Source organism: Amphibalanus amphitrite, unplaced genomic scaffold, assembly GCF_019059575.1.
Source record: "Amphibalanus amphitrite isolate SeventyFive unplaced genomic scaffold, NRLGWU_Aamphi_draft 000557F_arrow, whole genome shotgun sequence".
Lineage (NCBI taxonomy): Eukaryota > Metazoa > Arthropoda > Thecostraca > Balanomorpha > Balanidae > Amphibalanus > Amphibalanus amphitrite.
Genome location: NW_024882051.1, coordinates 101,318 through 127,087, shown reverse-complemented (window position 1 = coordinate 127,087; position 25,770 = coordinate 101,318). Strand labels below are relative to the sequence as shown.

Sequence of the window (25,770 nt, the reverse complement as noted above, 5' to 3'; positions counted from 1 at the left end):
CCGAAATAATTGTTTTACCGTGCATTGACAAACCAATTGCTCAAGCTTCAAACCAACCGAAATATAGCCCCGTGGGCCGTATTTTTTTTTTTGGGGGGGGGGCCCTTCGGCATGGGGGGCCCAGTTCGAAGGTCGTGCCCCCCCCCCATTCAAAAATCCTGTGTGCGCGCCTGGCCGCTCTTCGCCCTCTGGTCTCCCTCCCTCTCTCTGCTCTCACCCCTCTCTCCTCTTTTTCTTTATTCTTCTCTCCCTCTTCCAAAGAGTTCGTTGTCAGTTTTGTATATTTTCATTGAAAATATATACAACAATGTGGTACAAGAGATGACCCATGCTCGTGCGATGATGGCAGCGCCTTCCAGGTCCGTAGTCTGGCCAGCAGACGGGTGCACCCGTACCCAGTCGGGTGTCCCACAGCGCCGACTGCGCGCCCCCCCCCCCCCCACACACACCGGTGACCAGCACTCAGGCACAGCCCGATCTCGTGAAAATGGCTCAGACACACCCTGTGACAGTGACTCGGACTCGGACCCGTGGTATAGACATAGAAACATTCGGTATTACACTCGCCCGCATCACATTAAAAACCGCGCGGCTCCATCTGTCCGCAGCACCGTTCATAGTGCGCGCTCCGCGAGCTCTGTGCCGTCCTCAGAGGCCGGCCGGGCGGACCGAGCGGCTCGGAACACCACTGGCAGACGCGCGACTGCCTCTGTGAGCAACAATAGCGCACGGCTGAGCTCTGGCTTTGGTTTCACATGGAGATTTGGCTCGGTAAAAGACACCGGTCGGCTGATTCCACTGCATGACTGGTGTACGACTGGGGCCGTTGACTAATTGGCTAGATAAGATAAGATCACGCTTCCTTCACTCGACTACGTCATTCGGGAAAGCTCGGGTACCATGATTACGTGTGAAAGACCTCAGTCTGTTAAGCATTTCGTCATCACATGGGCTAACATGGGCTGCATCACACAGCCGGCGCCGTGGGGCGGACCAAGGCGACCATGGGGGTTCCGCCAGCACCTCTTTGTACGGACACGGCGCTGCAGGCTAAACATTGCACGTACCACGCGTAACACAAATTACACACACACGCATACAAAACGCACCGAGCAGCTGCGCTGAGCGCGGCCAGCCGGCAGCCTTTGTACTGTAGAGGGCGCGTCGGCTGCAGAGGTGCCGCCGCCGCCGCCGCCGGCGCTCACCGGCGGCCGGCGCTGCGCAGCGAGTAGACCGGCAGCGGCTGGCCGGCGGCCTCCACCACCACGCGCGGCCCGTCGCCGACCAGCGGGGACGGCCACCGCGCCCCGGACGGCTCCGGCGCGCGGAAACGGCGCCTCTTCTTCGGCGGCAGGTGCGGCGAGGTGTCGGCGGCCAGCGCGGCGGCGGCAGCAGCGGCGGCGGCGCGGCGGGGGCGCGCCCGCGACGGCCCCGGCTCCTCGTCCCACGGCGACACCCACGAGCGTTTCATGGAGGGCCGCAGGGGCGGCGCCTCCGCCGCAGCAAGGCCCGCCGGAGAGCCTCGCGGCCGGCCGAGCGCAGTGTGCAGCCGAGCCGAGCCGTCCGAGAGCTGCTCAGACGTCCCCGAGTTGTGGACCTTCTCGAACGCTGAGGCGGCGGGCATCCCGACCGGCGAGACGAACAGAGCGGCATCCCGCTCGGCCTGCGTCCAGGACCGCTCGGCGGATGACGGGGGCGGAGGCGTGGGCGGGGGCGCCCAGCTTCTGATCACAGAACGCGATGCGGAAGCCGCTGGTGAGCCTCTGTTGGAGCCGGCGCCTCTTGCAGAGCTCAGAGTCTTCTCCGGGGTCACAGGGAAGGACGACTCGCCCTCGAATTGTGACGAAGTGCATGACTGTTCAGCCGGAGAGAGCAGCTCCCAGGCGCGGCCAGCCGCCGGCGAGCGCTGCTCCTGGTCGGGCGTCTTCTCTGGTGAGGGTGACAGCGGCGAGTCGCGCTCGAAGCGGGACGGCGTGCACGACTGGTAGGCCGAGGAGACCGACTGCCAGGCCTCCCCGCTCCACTCGGCTGACTGGGAGAGGGACGAGTCGCCCTCGAGCCGCAGCGAGTGCTGGTCAGCACGCGGCGTCTTCTCTGGTGAGGGCGACAGCGGCGAGTCGCGCTCGAAGCGGGACGGCGTGCACGACTGGTGGACCGTCGACAGCGACGACTCGGAGTGGTCGGCCTCCGGGCGCGGCGGGGACACGGCGGCGGCGGCCAGTCTCCTGGTGACGCGTCGCGCGGCCGGCGGCGGCGACACCTCGTCCAGTCGCAGCCGGCGTCGGACACTGGCCACCGGCAGCAGGTTGGGCATGGTGCGCGCCGCCGCTGGCAGCGCCGGCGAGCAGCGCGGCGGCGAGCACGGCTGGCTCGGCACCACGCGCACGCGCGGGAACAACTCAATCTCGGTCTTGACCGGCGTGGACGCGGCCATCGGAGGCGCCGCCGCCTCAGCGTCGTGCTCGACGTGTCGCTCGTCGATGGCGCTGTCGGAGCGGCTCTCAGACGAGGCGACGACGTCCGTGTGTGGGTGGCGGTCGGGCCGCCAGCCGCCGGGCATCAGCAGCACCAGGTCGTCGCTCTCCACGCTGGTGTCCTCGGCCAGGATGGCCTCGTACTCGAGCAGGCCCGGCACGTCCTCGAGGGCCACGCAGGACTCCTCGGCTGCGCTGTGGTCGAGCGCCGCCTCCTCGGCGTAGCCTGCGCCGTCGGGCAGGTCGGCGCGGCTGTCCTCGCACTGGGAGCCCTCCAGGTCGGAGAAGTACCAGCCGGACGGCCGGCGCACGTAGTGGTAGTTCTGCGGGCACACAGAGACAGAGACGGCCGGTGAGCGGCAGCGCTGCCGTGGCGGCGCTCTGCAGTCCGACCACGGCACAAACACGGTACAGGGCCGCTGCTCGGCCACACAGGGATGTTAGAGGTGGGGCTCAGACACAGGACAACTACAATATCGACCACTTTTATCGAGCTCTGATGCTAGGGCCATGAAATACCTACACCTTCCCCCGAATTACCATTAGGTAATCTGCGTATCACTGTCCTGTCTTCATCCAGGAAAACAAAATGGCTGGTAGGTACTCGTGTCCGATTGGACGATAAAAAATGGCGACGCTAGGTCAAAAACGGCACGGCCCGTAGCACATTCAAAACAAAATGGCGCCGGCTCCCACTGCGGTAAGGAAAGAGAAGGGACACTACGTGACTTCGTCTCGACCAAACACATCTGTAAGGACATGGCGCCGGCTGAGCCCTCGCCGGTGCCCCTCCCCCTCCACCAGCGACGGCCGGCCGGTGCAGTAGGTACTCACGGCGAACCGGCTGGGACTGTCGAAGCCGCTCTTGTCGGGCGACTTGGCGCTGCTGGCCACCGACAGTCGGCCGGCGAACGCGGCCGGGATCGGCTCCACCTCGCGTGAGTCGTCGCGCTCGGCGTCGATGCGTCGGATGTCGAACGGCGGGTCGTCGTGGTCGCCGGTGGCGATCTGCTCAAAGTCCAGGTCCTGGCCGGGCCGGGGGGTTGGCAGGTTAGAGTCAGACCGAGCGCCGGACACTGGAGTCCCAAGCAGGTGTCGCTTGGGGACTAAAATGCGCACAGCGTGAAATTATTACCAACCGTTGCCGATGAAATGACCTAACAAAAGTAGGCGATTCACGACATCGATCAAATTAATAGACGATAGCGCACTAGAGTATTACGATCACAGACCCTCTGGCTCTGTCCTTATCCGAGAGGACGCGTCACCCACCTGGAAGAAGATGTGTCGCGGGATGTCGTCGTTGGTGAGCCGGTGGCGCGGCGACACGCGCAGCAGCGCCTTGACAAAGCTGAGCGCGGCCAGCGCCAGGGCGCGCTCCTGGCGCGACAGACGGCCGAACTTCTCCTCCAGGAAGGAGCGCGGCACTTCCACCGCGCCGCCCAGGATGGCGCTGTGGGTGGGGGGGGGGGAGGGGGTGTCAGTACCGACTGAGGAGCGCGGTACCTCCACGGCGCAGCCCAGGATGGCGCTGTGGGGGGGGGGGGGGGGGAGGCGTGTCAGTGCTGAGGCGGCCCCGCTGGAACTGCAGGGTCATGTCACCGGTCACGCTCTGCCACATTGGGGCTGTGACTGAGGGGCCGGGCCGCGGGGAGAGGAGGTGGGTGGACGGGGTAGGACCCGCGGGGAGGGGAGGTGGGTGGACGGGGCAGGACCCGCGGGGAGGGGAGGTGGGTGGACGGGGTAGGACCCGCGGGGAGGGGAGGTCGGTGGACGGGGTAGGACCCGCGGGGAGGGGAGGTCGGCGGACGGGGTAGGACCCGCGGGGAGGGGAGGTGGGTGGACGGGGTAGGACCCGCGGGGAGGGGAGGTGGGTGGACGGGGTAGGACCCGCGGGGAGGGGAGGTGGGTGGACGCCGCCGACTGCAGGGTCAGTCGGTGTGACGCACGCACCGCCGCGGCAGCCGCCGGGGGCCAAGTGGCCGCTGGGCGCCGGCCCCGCGCCGCGCCGAGACAGCCGGACCCGCGCCGCGCCGAGACAGCCGGACCGCTATTTTTACTGAGCCGGGGCGTCGGGCGGTCCGGCGGCGGCGGCGGTCCGGCTCACTGTGGTGCACTGTCCACTGTGCAGGGGCGGGATTCGGCCGCAGGCGCCAGCCCCGCGCCATCCCTTCACCAGCGGGGGGGGGGGGAGGGAGGTGGCAGCAGCGGGACATGGGCCACTGGCACGAGCGGCCGGGGGCAGCGGCGGGACATGGGCCACCGGGACGAGCGGCCGCCCGTCCGCTCCGCTGCGCTCACACGCAGCTCAGGGCGACCCTGCACACGCCGTCGGGTCCCGGGACACCGGTGACCAGGCCCGGGTCAGATCCGGCCGGACCGCTGGGTGACCTTCAGAGCGGGGTCCGCCGGTCTCCGTCACTCTGCTACTCCGCGGCCAGCCGGGCCTCCACGTGGATAATTAGCAGTGCAAGATTGGTAATTTAGAGGCAGAACAGGACCCGCGCTGCACCGTTCCACATCACCTACAACCGAACCCGATACAGGACAAAACGGATACGGTGTCAGGTCTACATATAGGAGCTCAGAGAGTGCACGTACATTTGAACCCATGTATTGAGACCACGGAGGCGGGTACTGACCATTCGAGTTCGGAGATCTCCTGACCCCGGAACGGCAGCTGTCCCACGATCAGTTCGTAGGCGATCACTCCCAGGCCCCAGAGGTCGGCCTCCTGAAACAGACAGACAGACAGACGCACACGGTCAGCAGATGCAGCCACTCGGACGGCGCGGCGCGCGGGCGAGAGCCGGCGCAAAGTCCCTCCTCGTACCGGCCATCCGCTCACTATCATTCGCGCCCCTAAGCGCCGATAGGTTGGCCCTATTACTGACTAGTTACAAGACGACTGACGGACGTCTGATCATAAGTACCTATCGGCCGGCTGGCTGCCGTCTGATCGCTGATCGCGGCAAGGCTTAGCGCCACAACTGGCTTTGCTGCCGGGTTCAGCGTGCGGTGCTGTTTCAGCGTTCAGCGTGCACCTGAGTGAGTGAGTGCACACCCTGTCCAGAAGGCTCAGCAGGCTGTATAGCGCGTCCTGTCCAGGGGGGCTGAACAGTCTCGCCGTTCGGCGTCAGCGGCTCTCCGACTCTCACTTTTCCCGGCCGCGGCCGATACCAGAGTCCAATCGTGCCGCAGACGCCGACTGGTGGGTGCCGCGGCCGGGGCAAAACGCGACGTCACGCAGGGTGGCCTAATCGCCTTTGCGAATATCGTCTCTCAGAGACACACCTGTATACTGTTGCCCACGTTGATGCTGAGCAGGAGGCCAAAATGCGCACTGTCCGTTGCAACCGGATCTGCCCGCTACCGGAGTCTGCGCTCCAGCGTCGGATCGCCGCCGCCGCCCTCCCCGTCCGCCGCCCTTCCCGTCCAGCTGACACTCGAGTCGGCGACTGCGCAGCGCCGCAGTGCGCCGTGACGCCGTCCCACTGACCCAACTGGTGGCCGGCGCGCCAGCGGTCACCCAGGCCAGGTCAGCGCCGGCAACGGTCAGCTGGGAGGAAACGCCACCGTCCGACACCGGTAACGGCCGGCCGGGAGGAAACGCCACCGGCGCTGGCAACGGTCGGCCGGGAGGAAACGCCGCCGGGGCGCGGCAGGCAGCGTCCCCGTCCACCGCCGTGCAGCGGACCGCTGCGGCCGCCTGACAACAGGTCGCTGAGCCGGGCGGACCGAGGATGGAAACACCGGGAGGGCTGGGGATGGAAACACCGGGAGGGCTAGGGATGGAAACACCGGGAGGGCTAGGGATGGCAGGCCGGACGACCGAACCTAAGGTTCGGTCAAATCAGAGAGCAGGATGAACTCAAGTCGTGATAAGGTCGGTTCGCTCGGTCCAGATCGGGCCAGGTATGGTCAGTACATGCTCGTCAAGGTCGGGTCAGATATGGTCAGGACTGAGGTCAGGACTGGTCAGAATTTTCCCAGCCGCCTAGCTGGTAAGCTGATCATTGCCTGAAGCCGCCGGTCTGACGTCCGGGCCAGGCTGGCCGCCCGAACGACGAGCGCTCCCATTGGAAACAGCACAGCTCGGACGCCCCCCCCCCCTCCCTCCACCCCGCTGCGCGCCGGCGGCGGTATACCAGAGGCAGTGGCAGCGCACCTGCCGCCGCCGGGGACCTGTCCTGCAGCCCGACAGCCGACAGCTGCGCGATGGAAGCATCCGAGAAGCCGGCCGGCTGACGAGATACAGAGAACAAGGACAGGCTCGGGAACTGGGGGCAGAGCGCGGGCGGCGGGCAGAGCGGGGCGGGGCGCGGCGCCGCGATCGGTCGGTACTCACGAAGCTGTATGTGGTCGCCGCGCAGAAGCTGCCGCTCGACTGCAGCACCTCGGGCGCCATGTAGTCGGGCGTGCCCGTCTTTCCGGTGAGCTGCGTCTGTCGGAGACAGGGCCGGGCGGTCAGACACTGCGGCGGGCCGGGCGGTCAGAGCAGTCAGTACGGGTCGGTTCAAGCGGCCGAGTCGGGACCGGCGTATGCCGGCCGTCCCCGGCTAATACGATGATATTGCGCCGGCTGCGGCGGCGGCTAATATGAGGGTCAATAGTGATCAGTTTCCGGGAAACAGCGACCTGGCGTGGAGAGGCAGGGCGGCCCTCACAGCTCATTGGGCCCCGTCCGCGGCCAGCCGGCCAGCCGAAGAGAGAGAGAGAGAGAGAGAGAGAGAGAGAGAGAGAGAGAGGGAGAGGGAGAGGGAGAGAGAGAGAGAGAGAGAGAGAGAGAGAGAGAGAGAGAGAGAGAGAGAGAGAGAGAGAGAGAGAGAGAGAGAGAGAGAGAGAGAGAGAGAGAGAGAGAGAGAGAGAGAGAGAGAGAGAGAGAGAGAGAGAGAGAGAGAGAGAGAGAGAGAGTTGGGGATAGGGAGGGGAGGGAGGGACTTACCGACTCGCCGTCCTCGAACAGTTTGGAGAGGCCGAAGTCGGCCAGCCGGATGTGCCCGTCGCCGAAGACCAGGATGTTCTCCAGCTTCAGGTCGCGGTACATTATGTTCAGCTGCCGGCAGCGGAGCCGTCGGTCAGAGAGAACACTCGCCGACTGTATATGACAGGGCACAGGGCGCCGATCGAGGCCGCATATAGAATGTGACACAATCGCAAAGTCAACACTGCCCCATGAGCAGTGCACCCCTTTATCGAGACTTAGACACGAAGTCAACACCGCCCCATGAGCAGTGCACCCCTTTATCGAGACTTAAATCAAGAAAAATAATGATGATCGAACAGAGTCGAACCTTCAATGAAGCTGCAAATTTAACGGCCGGGCCAGTAGGTATGTATACCTATCTTTTGCTGTCAGGTGGGACCGTCACTGGACTCCCGGCCCCTGCCCTATGGAGATGACTGAACTCCCGGCCCCTACCCTCCCTGTGGAGGTGGCTGGTGGCCCCTATACCCTGTGGAGGTGACTGGTGGCCCCTACTCTGTGGCCTGTGGAGGTGACTGGTGGCCCCATACCCTGTGGAGGTGACTGAACTCCGCGGTCGCTTACCTTGTGGAGGTAGCTGATGGCCACGCAGAGCTCTGCCAGGATGAGCCGGACCCGGTGCAGGTACTTGATGTAGTTGTGGTGGAACATGCGGCGCAGGTAGCCGGGCTTCTTCTTGGGGTTGGTGCACGGCCCGGCCAGCGAAAACAGGTCCTTACCGGCCGCGAACGCTGCGCAAAACAACCACAACACCAGTGTTAGCGACACCAGCTCATGGCCAACAACAGCAACACCACAGCCACAACAACGCCAGTGTCAGAAGGAGCAGCTGGTCAGCAGGGAGATGCTAGAAACGGAGTCAGGCATGCAGGTGCGCGATACCAGTAATTCGGAGCGGCTGCATCTCGCCTGGGTGTTACCCGGTAGGTATGCGGGGGTCGCCGATTGATTCTGCGACGCGTCAGCGGGACTGCGCGGCGAGTGGCCGGAGCGGAGGTGGAGCCGGCACGGGCCGCGTCTCCGGCCTTCCCCGGCGGCCGGCTGACGACCCGCTCCCCGCGGCCCGTCCCTCCATCGACCGACGCTCCATACCGCGGCGGCGGAGCAGTGTGTGCAGGGCCGGGAACCGACGGGGGCCTCCGACACCGGCCCGCGGCGGCGGAGCAGTGTGTGCAGGGCCGGGAACCGACGGGGGCCTCCGACACCGGCCCGCGGCGGCGGAGCAGTGTGTGCAGGGCCGGGAACCGACGGGGGGCCGCCGACACCGGCCCGCGGCGGTGGAGCAGTGTGTGCAGGGCCGGGAACCGACGGGGGCCGCCGACACCGGCCCGCGGCTCGCTCAGCTGCGCAGCCGGCTCGGCACGGCGCTGACACACCCCTCAGTGAGCCCGCACCACCGACCGGCGGCGGCGCGACCGCCCAGCTGCCGGCCGACCCCGACTGCCGCCCGCCCAGACCGGCCCGCAGGTGTCCGCGTGCTGTGTCCGAGCGCCTCCCCCGCCAGGAGGGGGGAGCTCTGATTGACTGACACCGGCCGGCCGCACTGAGGGACTGACACCGGCCGCACATAAAGGACTGACACCGGCCGCACTGCGGTACCGACATAAGCCGCACGGCCGCACTGAGAGACAGACACCGGCCGAACTGAGGGACCGACATAAGCCGCACGGCCGCACTGAGGGACACCGGCCGCACTGAGGGACTGACACCGCCACCGGCCGCACTGAGGGACACCGGCCGCACTGAGGGACTGACATCGGCCGCACTGAGGGACTGACACCGGCCGAACTGAGGGAGCGACACCGGCCGGCCGCACTGAGGGACACCGGCCGCACTGAGGGACTGACATCGGCCGCACTGAGGGACTGACACCGGCCGCACTGAGGGACCGACATAAACCGCACGGCCGCACTGAGGGACCGACACCGGCCGCACTGAGGGACTGACACCGGCCGCACTGAGGGACTGACACCGGCCGCAGCTGAGGGATTGACACCGGCCGCACTGAGGGACTGACGCCGCACCGAGGGACCGACACCGGCCGAACTGAGGGACCGGCCGCACTGAGGGACTGACACCGGCCGGCCGCACTGAGGGACTGACATCGGCCGGCCGCACTGAGGGACTGACACCGGCCGCACATAAAGGACTGACACCGGCCGCACTGAGGTACCGACATAAGCCGCACGGCCGCACTGAGAGACAGACACCGGCCGAACTGAGGGACCGACATAAGCCGCACGGCCGCACTGAGGGACACCGGCCGCACTGAGGGACTGACACCGCCACCGGCCGCACTGAGGGACTGACACCGCCACCGGCCGCACTGAGGGACACCGGCCGCACTGAGGGACTGACATCGGCCGCACTGAGGGACTGACATCGGCCGCACTGAGGGACTGACATCGGCCGCACTGAGGGACTGACACCGGCCGAACTGAGGGACCGGCCGCACTGAGGGACCGGCCGAACTGAGGGACCGGCCGCACTGAGGGACTGACACCGGCCGCACTGAGGGACCGACATAAACCGCGCGGCCGCACTGAGGGACCGACACCGGCCGCACTGAGGGACTGACACCGGCCGCACTGAGGGACTGACACCGGCCGCAGCTGCGCAGACAGAGTGGAAGCAGGCCGCCGCACAGTGCATACTGCACACACAATTAAATGTCAAGGAGAGGCCCATTGCCCAGTGAACGGTGTCCAGGACTGCAGAGAATTATAAATCGAATGACGTGACACAAATGGCGGCGCGGATCTGGTTACGGGAAACTCATTTTATCTCGCTGCTTCCTGGAACCTCATGCCTACTGTTCTATATCCGTTCAACGCGCTGCCCGAGAATGAGCGACCGCGGGGGCAGAGAAGCCAATTAGGCAGCCCTCGTGGAGATCGGGTCATGGAGGCGCTATCAGATAAAGATGGGCCACTGTACCGTCCTGTCACCGGCGACAGGAAACTGACCGCGCGCGGAAACGGCGCTGCACATCTCGGCTCGGTATATGGTTACACCACGGCACTGCACGGGACGGCGCGGCGCGCGGATAGTGGCCACTGGCTCAGCCGGCTGAGCGGCGACCTCTGACCGGCGTCACCCGAACAGGGGGGACGGGGCGCACCGCCCGCCGCGTCCGACCAGCTGGCCGTAAACAGCCCCTGGTCCAGACCGCGTGTCCAGAGGGCACCGGCCGTGTCAGGAGCCCAGGCGGCGCCACAGCCAGCGGTACAGAACGCTCCACTGCCGGACAGCCAGCGGTGGAACGCTGCACTGCCGGGCCGGCCGGCTCGGCTCCCCTCCCGTGCCGCTCCGCCCTCCCGGCAGGCCGGAGCGCCGCGCACCGACTCGGACTGCGGGCTGTGGGGTGTAGGTATTGGGTGTGACCAGCCGGCCGGGTCAGCGAGCCGCCAGTTCCCTCTGCCTGTGGCCGCTCTGCCCACCCACCCAGCGGCCTGAGAGCGGACTGGCCGCCTCGCTGCCACCTGCTGGCCCGCGGCGGGCCTCTGGCCTCTGCGAACACAGGTGAGCTCTGCTCGCCACCTGGCGCGGGGGGGGGGGCTGAGGTGGTCTGAGGTGGCCCGCGCACCCGTCCCGAGCCAGCTCCGCGCCCGTCCCAGCCCAGTCTCTCGACAGACCGATGACGTCGTCACACTCCCGGCCGCCACGACGGGCGTTTTTTTTTTCGGTCTCTCGGTCTCGACTTTGGCCGCGTCTCGGGCGCGGCGCACCGACCCTGGGCTCGGCGGCCCGCTCGGCAGCCAAGGTCGGCCTGCCGAGCTGTTTGTGAGCGCCGACACGGGTGCGCCGCCGCACGCTGCGCACCTTGCATAACGGCCGGGTCACAGACCCCGACAGGACGACCTCGCACCTACTGTCGGAGCGCCGGGTGCGTGAGGGCACCGACCGACCGAGCCAGAGGGAATCCGCGCGGCCGCCGGCCCGGCCAGCTCCGACCGAGCACGGCGGACAGCGGACAGACACGACAGAGCACGGCGGACAGCGGCCAGACATGACAGAGCACGGCGGACAGCGGACAGACACGACAGAGCACGGTGGACAGCGGACAGACACGACGCTCCCCCTGACTCCTGGCGTAGCTGCGCTGCGCACTTCGGCACTCTTTTTCCACAAACCTCCTGAGCCAAGTGAAAAACCAGCTCGTCTCTTTGTCTCCTACGGCAGGCGGTCGCACAAAGAGGTTAGTTCTCGGTCGATTCGAGGTCACCGCAGCGCTGGGCTTTGTTTGCCGAAATACGGCGTGATTGGAGTCCCGTGACCCGAGATGTCCCTGCGCCGGCCGGCCGGCTCCGCACGACTCATAATACGAAAAACCTTGATCGATAGGCCAGGTCCCGATCGAAAAAAAAAAAAACATGAAATGAAATGTGAAAACAAAAACGTCAAGTGTGTAAATGTTGCCGCTAGGCGGTGTGCGTCGGTAAAGCCCGAATAGTCCGGCTCGTGCACTGCACCCATTGCCACCATGGGCTGGCGGTGCAGCTGACAGCTCTCAGACTCGGCACGCGCTGATCAGCTGGTGGTGGCGGCCGTGGCGGTGCAGCTGACGGCTCTCGGACTCGGCACGCAGCAGCCCCGATCAGCTGGTGGCGGCGGCCGTCCGCCGGTGGCCGCCTGTGACCCAGATGGGGCAGAGGTGCGCCGGTCGATGGCCGCCGGCGTCTCTGCCGACGGGGACAGCCGCGTGCGGACCGAGGATCGAACGGCGCGGGGAGTGGGCCGACGGCCGGCCGGCGCCCTCCCCGCTCCCCCGCCAGCGTGCACGTGCACAGCGCCCGGCCCCGGCTCAGGGGGGAGGGTAGGGGAGGGTCCCGAGACGGGCATCCCTCCGTGTGTGTCAGAGGACGGTCAAAGGTGCAGTGCCTGTAAGAGGGCCCGCTACCCCGGGTCATCACCCTGCGCTGGCGGAGCGAACGGAGCATCACGCGCCACGGGTCAGATCGATTTGGCCGAGGCCGCCACCCGGAAACAGCGGCTTCCACAAAAACGGCTCAGAGCACACCGTTCGCACTGCGTCACCACAGCCGACCCGGTCCGCGCGGCTGGTACCGACATAGACGGCACCGTCACCGGTAACACAGACGTGACGGACGGACAGCGCGGACGGACTGCGCGGACAGACAGACAGCGCGGACAGCACGGACAGACAGCGCGGACAGCACGAACGGACTGCGCGGACAGACAGCGCAGACAGACAGTAGCGCGGACAGCAGGGACGGACAGACAGTGCGGACAGACAGCACGGGCAGCACGAACAGACAGACAGCACGGGCAGCACGGACAGACGTCACGGACAGCACGGACAGCACAGACGGACAGCACGGACGGACAGCGCGGACGGACAGCGCGGACAGACAGACAGGCGGTACTCACGCAGCACGAGGAAGGCCTTGCCGAGGCGCGCGTCGAAAAAGGCGTAGGCCAGGTCGAGCGTGTAGGGTACGTTCTGGAGGCGCGGCAGGATGTCGCGCTCCACCAGCGCCGCCCGGTTCAGCGCCGTCATCTTGAGCGCGTAGTGGGCGCGGTGGTCGCGGCCGCCCTTCTTCTGCACCAGCACCACGCTGCCGTACCCTGCCGACGGCGGGGGGAGGGGGGGGGGGTCAGACTTCTGCACCAGCACCACGCTGCCGTACCCCCTGCCGACGGCCAGGGGGGGGGGGGGGTCAGACTTCTGCACCAGCACACACTGCCTTACCCCACCCGCAACGCTGCCGTACCCCGTCCAGAACGCTGCCGTACCCCGCCCGCAACGCTGCCGTACCCCGCCCGCAACGCTGCCGTACCCCGCCCGCAACGCTGCCGTACCCCGCCCGCAACGCTGATGTCCCTTCATGCCGACGGCCTGCAGTGAGGTGGTCAGAGCTCGGGAACAGCTGGGCGATGTCAGAGCTCAGGAACAGCTGGGAGAGGTCAGAGCTCACGAACAGCTGGGAGAGGTCAGAGCTCACGAACAGGTGAGGTGGTCAGAGCTCAGGAACAGCTGGAAGAGGTCAGAGCTCAGGAACAGCTGGGAGGTCCGGGAGAGGTGGGGAGAGGGAGGGCATACGATGCAGCAGACGGCCGGCCCGTGGGGAGGGAGAGGGGATGGTGCAGATGGGATAACAGGTTCATCGTGTCAGAAAAGATGGTGGGAAAATTGGAAAAAATTGACGGGTCCGCACTCTGCAGTACCTAACGTGAGTCCCCAGGAGTCCACGCTACCCATGACGAGAGAGAGAGAGAGAGAGAGAGAGAGAGAGAGAGAGAGAGAGAGAGAGAGAGAGAGAGAGAGAGAGAGAGAGAGAGAGAGAGAGAGAGAGAGAGAGAGAGAGAGAAAGAAAGAAAGAGAGAGAGAGAGGGGGAGAGGGGAGAGAGGGGGAGAGAGGGGAGACAGAGGGAGACAGAGAGAGACAGAGAGAGAGACAGAGAGAGAGACAGAGAGAGAGACAGAGACAGAGACAGAGACAGAGAGAGAGAGACAGAGAGGGAGAGGGAGAGGGAGAGGGAGAGGGAGAGGGAGAGGGAGAGGGAGAGGGAGAGGGAGAGGGAGAGGGAGAGGGAGAGGGAGAGGGAGAGGGAGAGGGAGAGGGAGAGGGAGAGGGAGAGAGAGAGAGAGAGAGAGAGGAGAGAGAGAGAGAGAGAGAGAGAGAGAGAGAGAGAGAGAGAGAGAGAGAGAGAGAGAGAGAGAGAGAGAGAGAGAGAGAGAGAGAGAGAGAGAGAGAGAGAGGATACGGTGAATGGTGATCCCACATTGCTAGCAGCCTCGCTCCTTTGCACCATTTATGTACGTACAGTCTGTCTTAAAAGTACCGCGCAAAGTGACGGTGGATCCATCAAGCCTGACCGAGGAAGGGCCTGCTAAATTTGAGTCAGCCAAGCAATTGACATCCTCGTCCATTCCCCAGGTCAATAGGTTCGGTGACTTTCAAATTATAGCAGGCCCTTCCTAGGTCAGGCTTGATGGATCCCGTCACTTTGCGCGATACTTTTAAGACAGACTGTACAGTCTGTCTTATAAGTACCGCGCAAAGTAACGGTGGATCCATTACGTAACGGTGGATCCATTACGTGTACGCACCGAGTCAGGCCATTCACCTGACGGAGTGTTTCGTCAGACGTCGAACAGCTTACACCACAGCAGCGAACCCCCATCATCCGACAAAATTGCCACATTCAACTCTGCAGGATCCCATTGCCCACGTCACTCAGCGATCGAGAAGCGTATTATGTGCGATGAAAGCTGATGTCACTCGGAAACTATCGTATGCCCGCATGTCAGGCGAAAACCGAGAAGATCAGAATTAAGAAGGAAAACCGCTGTGCGGTCCGGACCTTGTTTCACTGCGGGCCCTGGCGGGTAATACGCGCTCACTACATGGTGTTCGTACAATGAGTATCGCTTTGCGACCGCGGAGTTCCGAGGGACGCGGAGGTGGCCGGAGCAGGCCGGAGGTGGCCGGAGGTGGCCGGAGCTGGCCGGAGCTGGCCGGAGCTAGCCGGAGCTGGCCGGAGGTGGCCGGAGGTGGCCGGAGGTGGCCGGAGCTGGCCGGCGCACAGTTTCCGTCACCGCGCCGACCATGTCCTTCGTCCTTGTCATCGACCGAGTTTAAATAGCCGTCCGGCTGCTCGTCGGCGGGGCAAATTGGGTCATGCAGCAGCAGTAGCACGCAGGCGGGCGGCGCGTCCCAGATCGGAGTCCCCTGCAACGCCGGCCGACTATACTCACATTGCCCACTGTCCAGGGGCCATGGCGCACACAGACGAGCCCGGAACAACGGGTCTGGCTGCGCCCAGCCGCGAAAAGTGAGCGGGATCCACCGGGAGAGCCGGCGGGATCCACCGACAGCGGCGGCCGGATCCACAGAGAGACCGCGGGATCCACCGGGAGAGCCGGCGGGATCCACCGAGACAGGACCGCACCCAGCGGACACTGCCCGTGGAGCTGCTGTGGCCAGCGGTCGGTGGAACAAACTGAACGCTCGCCCGTCTGTCTGCTCACGCCACGGTCCCTCCTCCCCCCCTTCCCGAGACTCGGGCCTCCCCGGCAGCGCCACAACGCACCGCTTGTCGATCGGGACGGGGTTCCTGCCGGCGCGTACCTCTCAGCACGGTAAGTCCCGTCCTCCCCAGTTGAGGGGAACCTTTTCCGGCGCACCAGCTCGGCGCCCGGCTGAAGGCGGACTGCTGCCCTTGTGTCTGACACGTGATCAGCCATACAGCCCAACGAGCTGCCGGAAACTGGTGAATCAGGGAGGTTCCGCGACCGGCCGACCTGCCGGCCGCCGACTCATATAGGTACCCACTGCGCCGGGCCGTCCGCCGCCGAATCATCCGCCGCGCCGGGCCGTCCGCCGCGTCACCGCCGCGCCGGCCGGCCGGCAATCAGCTGACTGGGGGTGGGGAGGGGCGGGGAGCGCCACTCTGGCAGCGGCCGGCCGGGCGCCGCGCGAGGTGCCAACCAGAGCCGCACGGCGCGCTGGCCCGACAACGAGCCACGGCTGCGCCCGCCGCCGCGCCGGGCTGCGGGTCGGTGCCTTCGCCGCGCCTGACGCGGCCACTGGCCCACAGCTGGGATGATGTAACCCTCCAGCCCGGCTGCCGCTCGAGCTGCGTAGCCCATCGAACATTCCGGAACGAACGCGTCGGACCGCCACAAACGCTCGCCTGTGTGCGCAGACACTAGATTCTTCAGTGTCGTGTTCAGTCCATGTGAATTGTGTACCGCTGGTGACGGGACGCATCTGAACTCTGACTAACTCGTGAATTCTGATCACGACCTGGTCTTAACTATATTAGCTATTCCGTGCGCACCGTCAGACCTGCACGGTGTCCGGCCTGCCACCTGTGTCTCCCGTGACCTGTCCGTGACCTGTCCGTGACCTGTGTGTCACCTGTGTGCCGGTGACTGGCCGCTGCAGCTCTGCGCCCTCAGGCCTCAGCTATCGACCGCGCTCGGCACGGCCGGGCGACGTCGGCGGCCTGACCGGCTGCTCCGCCGACGCACACGCACACGGCTTGTTGCCGGGCGCCGGGCGGGGCAGAGGGCCGGGGGAGGCAGAGCGATGGCCTCGGGCGGCCTCCGTCAGCCGGTGGCGCGCGTGGCCGCTGTGGCCGGGAGCGGAGCGCGGAGGATCGGGACCCCACTGCGCCCGCCCCGCCGCTGGTAGTCGGCGCCGCCGGGCTGCGTGACGTTCTACCTCGCGCTGAGGCGCTCTGTCAGAATTGTCAGAAGTTGTGCGGTCCGTCCTACCGTCGTATGCCATATCGCGAATTCGTAAACAGCAAGTGACAACGGGACATACCATCGACTTTAGGTCGTCTTACGGCAGAGCCCTTCGTTCTGTTCGATTGTCGTGAAGGCATTATCTGAGCGCCGGACAAGAAAACAGCCGCATTCCTCTAAGCCAAAACAGATCCTGAGGGTGCCTATATGCCTTAGTCTGGTGCTTATCAGGCCCAGGCTTCCCCCAGTCGTGAAATGTCCGATGTCGACACTGGAGTTAGTGACGCCGGGGCGCTCGACTCTGCCCGATCGGCCGCTTCAGCCGCCGCGGCCCCACTCAGACGATAACAGGACCGCCAGACAGGGGCCTGGCGCCTCCACCCGACTTCCCAGCTGGGCCTGGCGCCTCCACCCGACAGAATAGAGCGCGGACGGACGGACGGACGGACGGACGGACGGACGGACGGACGGACAGCGCACGTCACCTGCACAGCCCGCCGCACGGCCCCAGACGGTCACCGAGTACCCGAGTGATCAGTGCTGAGTGCACAGTGTGCCCAGCACCACATCACCAGCCGGCACCACCAGCAGCGTGTTACCTCCCGCCCCTGTGCTCTGCAGCGTGTTACCTCCGCCCCCTGTGCTCTGCAACGTGTTACCTCCCGCCCCTGTGCTCTGCAGCGTGTTACCTCCCGCCCCCTGTGCTCTGCAGCGTGTTACCTTCCGCGCCCTGTGCTCTGCAGCGTGTTACCTCCCGCCCCTGTGCTCTGCAGCGTGTTACCTTCCGCGCCCTGTGCTCTGCAGCGTGTTACCTCCCGCCCCTGTGCTCTGCAGCGTGTTACCTTCCGCGCCCTGTGCTCTGCAGCGTGTTACCTCCCGCCCCCTGTGCTCTGCAGCGTGTTACCTCCCGCCCCTGTGCTCTGCAGCGTGTTACCTCCGCCCCCTGTGCTCTGCAGCGTGTTACCTCCCGCCCCTGTGCTCTGCAGCGTGTTACCTCCCGCCCCCTGTGCTCTGCAGCGTGTTACCTCCCGCCCCCTGTGCTCTGCAGCGTGTTACCTCCCGCCCCCTGTGCTCTGCAGCGTGTTACCTCCCGCCTCCTGTGCTCTGCAGCGTGTTACCTCCCGCCTCCTGTGCTCTGCAGCGTGTTACCTCCGCCCCCTGTGCTCTGCAGCGTGTTACCTCCGCCCCCTGTGCTCTGCAGCGTGTTACCTCCGCCCCCTGTGCTCTGCAGCGTGTTACCTCCCGCCCCCTGTGCTCTGCCGACATAACACAAAAACACTCCTGACACCGGCCGCGCCAGCCCTTACCCCTGCTGAGCTGCGCACCTCTCCATCGGCCCCACCAGCAGAGCCGATCCCTCCAGCACGGCTGCCGCAGCGGAGCCACGGATGGGCGGCCGGCGGCTCAGAGAAGTGACCACGGCCGTGCCGTGCCACTGGCGGCTCAGGGGAGCGCCGGGCCGGGCCGGGCCGCTGGCCGGTACACTGGCCGACATTCGGGGGGTCAACGCTCGCCAGCGCGGCGCGGCGGCCGGCGGCAGCGCCCAAACCAGCCCGCTGCCCAGCCCCACCGGCCACCACTGCCACAGGGAGGCTTGCCGAATTCCGCCGCCTCGGGTGAGGGTGTATGTGTGTGTGCCGGAGAGGCCCAGTGAGTTCCGCCGCCTCGGGTGAGGGTGTATGTGTGTGTGCCGGAGAGGCCCAGTGAGTTCCGCCGCCTCGGGTGAGGGTGTCTATGTGTGTGCCGGAGAGGCCCAGTGAGTTCCGCCGCCTCGGGTCATAAGGCGGGGGTGGAAGGATCCCAGTGGTTTCCGCCGCCCGGGGCGAGGATGGCCCACGGAAGGGGTCCGCCGGGTCCCGCCGCCAGGTCGACGGGCGGGAGTGGCGGTAGAGTCCGTTACCTTCCGTGGCCCCGGGCGGTGTCTGTAGAGTGTAGATTGTAGGACGCGGAGGGGAGGGACCGGGCCCCAGACCAGCACTGGGGACCTGCCGCGGCAGCCTCCGTCCACCTCTCTGCACAGGCGACCCGCGGACGGACGGAGCTGGTCGTGGCTGACGGGGGCCGGCCGTCCCACCGCGATACAACACACCCCGTGAGCCCAGACGGAGCCGGATGGCCAGTAGAAACAGCGCCCGACAGTAAACCCAGACACCACCGGACAGCGAGCCCAGACACCACCGGACAGCGAGCCCAAACAGCGCCGGACAGCCAGTAGAGACAGCGCCCGACAGTAAACCCAGACACCACCGGACAGCGAGCCCAGACGGCGCCGGACAGACAGAAGGTACAGCGCCGGACAGCGAGCCCAAACAGCGCCGGACAGACAGAAGGGACAGCACCGGACAAGCACAGTAGAAGGCGGGGCACGGGAGAAAGGCCCGTGCAGCGCGGCCCGGGCCCAACGATCCGGACAAGGTGCTCAGCTGCAGTGTGTGCCGATAACACAAACAGTCGGGAGGAAGGCAGCGCAATGGTGGCTACTTACCGCCGGAGCCCAGCTTCTTGATGAACTCGAAACAGTCCAGAGAGATGTGCTGCTGCTCCTGCGCCCCGCGCAGCGCCAACTCTGCAACGGTGAGAGGAGCAGGTCAGAATGTGTCAGCGACACACCCACCCTAACTCGGTACTTGACGTATTAGGTATTACTTTTTGGTTTTTAATGCCGTTCTGACGATTATTAAGTGTTGCATGGATACAAAACTGTGAACAACGGACGTTAAAGTTTTGATGACTGCTAAAACGGAAGCCACACACTAAAACATGCATTGATCTCTTTCCACCAGAAAAAAAGTTATGCAATAGAGCTCCAGCATCCAACCAATGTGTGCAATGTTAAGTGAAACTGTGCAATGTGTGCACTGTGCACACCAAATGCATACAATCGGGTCGGCAACATCAGCCAGCCCATGTAGGTGGGCCGTCCAGAGCCGAGTGCATTGGCCCCGGAGACTGAGCTGAGCTGCTGTATCGGTACGGTACGGAAACGGTACGAAAACGGTACCTACGGCGCGGAACGGCACGGGGACTCCCAGGCGGGCCGGCCGGCGCAGCGGGTTTTCTGGGCGGTAATGCCCACAGCACAGCTGCAGATCGTGAGTTATTCACCTCAGAGCCTCCGAGGTGAGTAACTCACCACCGCTCCGGTGGACCGGCGCGGCGGAGGGACGCTCGACCTTGCCGGTCGTTGACGCTCGCTGGCGGCGTCACCGGTCGGCGGGCGGCGCCGTCACCGGTCGGCGGTCGGCGGGCGGCGCCGTCAGCGCGCCACTCGGTCAGCGGCCCAGCGCCGGCGCCCGCCGGACCCGGCCGTGTTTCGCGGGCACGCCGGGCCCCGTGGGAGTGCCGGCCCACGTGGCGCGCGCCGGATGCGGCGGCGGCACGCCGTTTTTGCCGCTGTCGACGGCCGAGTTTGCCGGCGCGGCGATGTGTGGCGCGCGGCGCCGGCCGGCTGTGGGCCCGGGCGGCGCCGGGGGTCGACGGCCGCAGTGCACAGCGCCCGGTGCACCAGTGCCATGAACCCGGCGGACGGCCCGAGACAGCCGCCGCACCGGGCCGCCACTGATGCCGTCCGAGCCGCTGCTGAGGCCGCCGCCGGCCCGGCTCTGGCAGTTCCGGCGGCTGCGGAGGCCGGACGGCGCCACTCGGCCCGGGTCGGGACCGTTCGGTCCGGCCACTCACCAGTCGGCCGTCTGACCCATGTCACCGCTCCCGGCGCGCCCCAGCGGCCACCCGCCCGGCCGGGACCGGGGCACGGCCGGCCCAGCTCAGCTGACAGCGCGGCGGCTGCTCCTGTGACAGGGCCGTCCGAGCACTGGCTGACTCGGCCCGGCCTGGTCCAGAGAGGTGCAGGCACGTGGTTCGGCAGCGGCCCTCTGTCGCCCCAGGCGTGGCTCGGCGGCGGGCGTGGCTCGGCGGCGGCCCTCTGTCGCCCCAGGCGTGGCTCGGCGGCGGCCCTCTGTCGCCCCAGGTGTGGCTCGGCGGCGGCCCTCTGTCGCCCCAGGCACGCCCCAGTCGCCGGCGGCAGCACGGAGTGCGTGGGATGGCCCGGTAGGGAACTGACGCCGCCCGCTCACCCGGGACCGGCCGGGGCGCCGCCAGTGTGCGGATCAGCAGCTTTGAGGACAGGCGGGCGGGCGGGTCTCGTGTGCTGAGATGGAGTCGGCTGCTGTCACTGGCAGGACCGGACTCGGAGCGACGACGGCCGTCTGTTCCGGCCGGCAGTTTGGCGGCGCGGGGCCGGGGCCGGGGGCGGTGGCCCGGCCCCGCAGGAAGCGGGCGGTAACGGTGCCGGGCCGTGGCCAGCCGAGCCCGGCGAGTCACCGCCCGTCCTCGACGCCGCCGGCTCAGACGCCCTCAGTCTGCACAGCCAGTGACCGCGGCTCCGAGCAACTCCCCATCGTCCACCCAGCTCTCCCGCCAATCTCCTTCGTGAAGACCTTCAACGATCGATCACCGACGGCAAGGGACTTCGGTCCGAGCAGTTTCTAATTCTTATAATTGTTTCCGAGCCCTGAGCCGTTCAGTGCCTCGATAGGGTGTTCAGCGTTCACTACCTCGAAGACAGCCAGCGCCAGCCACGCACTGAAAACTTTTTTACCATTTTCTGAAGGGTAAACCCGCCATAGCATGGTAGCTTGACACACAGACGTTTTTTACCACCTTCCAGATGGTAAATTTTACTCTTTCATGAAGAGTAAACTCGCCAGGGAGGGGTAACATGACACACAGACGTTTTTTACCATCTTATGAATGGTAAAATCTTTTGATTTACTCTTGTCTAGAGTGTAACATTTTTTGGGTTACACTCTTTGAAAGGGTAAATCTTTAACGGAACCCTTTTTTAGGGAGTAACGCATCATCTACTCTGTGCTTTACCCTCCTACAGAGAGTATATTTTTATGGCTTACCCTTTGTCACATGGTAATGTTTACTCTTTCCTTTAGTGTAAACCCCCCAGAGGATGGTAACAGACCCACAGACGCTTCCTTCAGAAGCTTCACGAAGCTTCTGTTAACCGGAGCTCACCAACTAAAAAAAAAAAATGTTTCAAGAGCAACAATGTAGGTATATTTGGCTTCCGTACAAACAATACGAGGGGCACACCAACCATGAACATTGTGAGACTCTTCACTTATTCATACAAATTTATACAAAGCGTTCAGCAATGCACAAGCGGTAAATAAACACCACGATACAACTTGAATGCAATTTGAATATGAATACAAGACATTCAGCGCCCTCATATTGGATTAGGCAGAGCGCACAATATTTGAAGTGAGCGACGGCGGTCCTGGGTGGTCGCCCGTCTGCGTGAGATAATGAGACTGGATCACTACAGTGCAAGGCTTTTTCAAAGTCACCAACAAAATGCATAAACTTGTAGCATCACAACAAAATTAATGTACGTACTCACAACACTAGGCCACGTGGCCGTGCACGGGGTCCTGTTAACCAGGTCAAATTAGCACCACTCAACGGCACGCAATGCTCTAGCACATCGGTACTTACAATAAAATGTCCACAGAGGCTCTATAGGCGATGAACAACACACAAGCACAATCACCAACGGCCACGCCGCGCGGCACCGACACTGCTCACATCCGCTCTCGGAGACCAACGGCCGAAAACTGACAGATGCGCGCGGCCTTCAAACCGCAAACGGCCGATCTCGTTTCTGATTGGCTGATTGTTTCCATTTCAAATATCATCTTCACGAGGGTAAACAAGATCCACGCATGAAACGACTATCTGTACCCGAGTCACGATACCCAGGAGGAAAGAGTTTTCGTGATGTTCTGGATCGCGAGAGTAATATTGATATTTACATGGTAATAATACTCTTCGCTGGCGAATAAGTTCATATTAACCACGTACCGTTACTATGCACATAATGGTAGCAGCGAGTTACCCTTTCAATATACTATTATCTTGCGGGTTTGATGAAAATGAACTCTCCAGGAGGTAGTAAAAAAGTTTTCAGTGCGACCTCACTAACTGGGTCACTCCGCCACCGAGTTACTGCAAACGCTGCAACCCAGTCGACGGTGAAACAGGGCACTGCAGCTCCCGGAACATTGCACAATCGCGGCGGCCGCCGCTCGGGGGCCACGAACAGGCCGTGAGGGTCCACATCTGACCGGCAGCGAGGCGGCGCCCGGTCTGGGCGGCTGCAGACGCGCGCGGCCCGGGTCGCTCCAGCCCGCGGCCGTGACCCAGTGTGACCTGCAGCGTCGGCAGGATATCGGGGGCAGCTGGCCGGCCCGAAACGGCCCACCTACAGCCGGACCTACCGTCAGCCCGGACCTGGCCATCACTGAGACGTCGGCTGGTCCCCGGAGGAGACCAGCTCCTGTAGTCGGTCACCAGGCAGTCGAGGGGAGAAGACACTCCGCCCGGGCCCCCACCAACCGGCCGACCTGATAAAGTGTCCCACCAACCGGGTGACCTGCTACATTGTCCCACTGGTCGGGTGACCTGATAGCATCTCAGTGAAACGTCAACCTGTTACAGTCCCTCCGGGACCGACCGACTGACTGACCTACGGCACCAGAACTCCGGCACCCGTCCCCGTGGCCAGATTGAGCCCGAGCCAACAGTGACCAGACCCGGGCCAACAGTGACCAGACCCGGGCCAACAGTGACCAGACCCGGGCCAACAGTGACCAGACCCGCGCCAACAGTGACCAGACCCGGGCCAACAGTGACCAGACCCGGGCCAACAGTGACCAGACCCGGGCCAACAGTGACCAGACCCGGGCCAACAGTGACCAGACCCGGGCCAACAGTGACCAGACCCGGGCCAACAGTGACCAGACCCGGGCCAACAGTGACCAGACCCGGGCCAACAGTGACCGGACCCGGGCCAACAGTGACCGGACCTGAGCCAACAGTGACCGGACCGTCTGACCGTGCAGGCGCCAGAAACGAAGTCATGCCGACGCTTTGTCACGCGCAGAAGCGCGACCTTGGGACAAAACGCAGGGCGAGAGGCCCGAGCCGCCTCACACGGCTCGAGAGACCAAAGTTCGCGCGATGTTCAGGTCTCATTCGTATTCGTCTTTGACAGAGTGCTCACGGAAATAGTCCCTATGCACGCCGATAGCCGGTGCATCATTGGCCTTATCAATGCAGCCGCAGAGGTATGGCGCTTCAGTCGTGTGTTGTGCCGATAACAGCAGATAACGTATGCTTGTGATAACTTGAGACGGCCTCGCTGTGGACAGCAGCACCAATGACATCAGCTGCTCTGTGCGCCGCCACCGGCGACCTGCGCCATGGCGCGGATTCACAGCGGTCCGACAATGAGCTACTCTGTGCACCGCCACCGCGCCGGCGACCTGCGCCATGGCGCGGATTCACAGCGGTCCGCGCGTCAGCCGAGACTGGGAACGGGATATGTCCGAGACGGTATTTTTATCATTGCTGAAATACAGCGATTATTCACCGAGTAATGATTAATAATACCTATCTTATCCGAACTATCTTTTCCGACCAGTAACAATAAAAACCTTTGAATTTATCAAAGTATTTATTTCATCTCATGAGGAACAGCAGCTTGAACGGCTGCGAACAGCTGTTTCGTGCCTCGGGTCGAGTACCACGCTTAGGCGCTCGTCTGTCTCTGCTGCGCGCCCACTGTCGCTGGCACATACTAGCTCTGGACGAGGACCACCCTTATAACAGCGCCATCCCTCTCCTCTCCTCCCCTCTCCTCCCCTCCCCTCCCCCCCCCTCCGCCGCCTCTGAGGTCGCCCCCGTCCCGCTGATGCCCGCTGCGAGTTCCGCTGAGATCCGCTGTGAGTTCCGCTGAGACCCGCTGCGAGTTCCGCTGAGACCCGCTGCGAGTTACGCTGAGACCCGCTGTGAGTTCCGCTGAGACCCGCTGTGAGTTCCGCTGAGGTCGGGCCGCGCCTATTCCGCTCAGCGGCAGTTCGGGAAGCTCACTCACTGACTAATGAACAGACACTTAACGAGTGGAGGTAGTGTCAGTGTCATCACTGAGCAGATGATGACACTGACAATGCCAGCCACGACAAACAACGACCCAGCCCTTCAGCCAAAAGCTGCCGCGCGCAGAGCGATGAGGGATGAGCGCTCCTCTGCAGAGCAGAGGAAGGGGTGTGCTCGAACGCAGGTGACCCGATCGATGGGAGCAGGACCGATGGAAACTCGGAGCCGTGGAAAATCACAGTCGAGACCGCCCCTTACAACAAGAAGAAATAATGATGACAGGTGTTATCCTTGATCGATACTCAAACTAATGGAAAGCTCCATACAACGCAGTTTCGTTCCATGGCCATGAAGGTTAAAAAGGAATGTCCCAATCATAGGTATGATTATTCGCAATGAGCGTTTCAAAGGTAAAGCTTTCCGCTAATATAATTAATCACGCCTACTGCACTGCAGTCTTTCTCGATGAGTCTTCTAAATAGAAAAATAATGGCTTTAGCCTTTAATAGGGCAGCGCCAGTAGCATATGAGGGATAGAAGCACGAATGAGAATATGTCCGAAAAAGCCGAGTACCGCGCAACCAGTGCAGAGTAGAGCCAGGGCAGCGGTCTCGCTGTGTTTCACCTACGTAGAACCATTCAGCAAGGACACACATTGTTCTGATGAGTCCGGTATCCGCTGAACAAATCGAGAACACCACGCTGAATCGAAGGACCAGGGCACAGCACCACACAGTCACAGCATAACAAAACTGTCGGCGATTGAAGACAAACGGCTGAGCACAGAACATTGGCAATAGGCATGCAGCTGGCGCGGGACATACCTTGCGATCCGGGCGCGTGCTGGGCGTGCTCCAGGCCCGACTCAGCCCGCGGGCTGTTCGGACTCGACTCGAAGCCGCTCTCCTTGTCACTCAGTTTCCCGCGGTCCGTGGGCAGCTTCTTCCACCGTGCGGCGCGAGCGGCCGCCCGGGTCACCGAGTCCCTGCTCACGGTGAACTTCTGACAGGCCACCTGAGGCATGGCGGGCGTCACCACCAGCCGCCTGCTCAGTCCGTCAGCTGCCGGCACTGGGCCCTGGCGGCTCGCCCACACGTCTCACTGGGTCCGCCGCTGCGCGCCGCGCGGTCCTCCCTCTC

General features: G+C 64.2%; 1 protein-coding gene across 1 annotated transcript; it reads right to left on the bottom strand.

The window, feature by feature from the left end:
• Window positions 1-267: 267 nt before the first annotated feature.
• Window positions 268-25,770, bottom strand: LOC122393838 (myotonin-protein kinase-like). Its single transcript, XM_043390250.1, has 10 exons — window positions 25,456-25,770; window positions 19,167-19,247; window positions 12,853-13,050; window positions 8,026-8,192; window positions 7,420-7,530; window positions 6,823-6,918; window positions 5,117-5,208; window positions 3,747-3,927; window positions 3,309-3,500; window positions 268-2,797 (listed from the first exon to the last, which is right to left on the bottom strand). The coding sequence occupies exons 1-10, from the start codon at window positions 25,652-25,654 to the stop codon at window positions 1,202-1,204; spliced, it is 2,913 nt and encodes a 970-aa protein (XP_043246185.1). The 5' UTR covers window positions 25,655-25,770; the 3' UTR covers window positions 268-1,201.

Excerpts from the sequence above, each read along its gene's own strand:
- LOC122393838 (XM_043390250.1), bottom strand. The coding sequence starts at position 25,654 with ATGCCTCAGGTGGCCTGTCAGAAGTTCACCGTGAGCAGGGACTCGGTG. Across the intron at positions 5,209-6,822 it reads CGGCGACCACATACAGCTTC|GAGGCCGACCTCTGGGGCCT; the intron begins GTGAGTACCGAC and ends TGTCTGTTTCAG. Across the intron at positions 3,928-5,116 it reads GAGATCTCCGAACTCGAATG|CGCCATCCTGGGCGGCGCGG; the intron begins GTCAGTACCCGC and ends CCCCACCCACAG.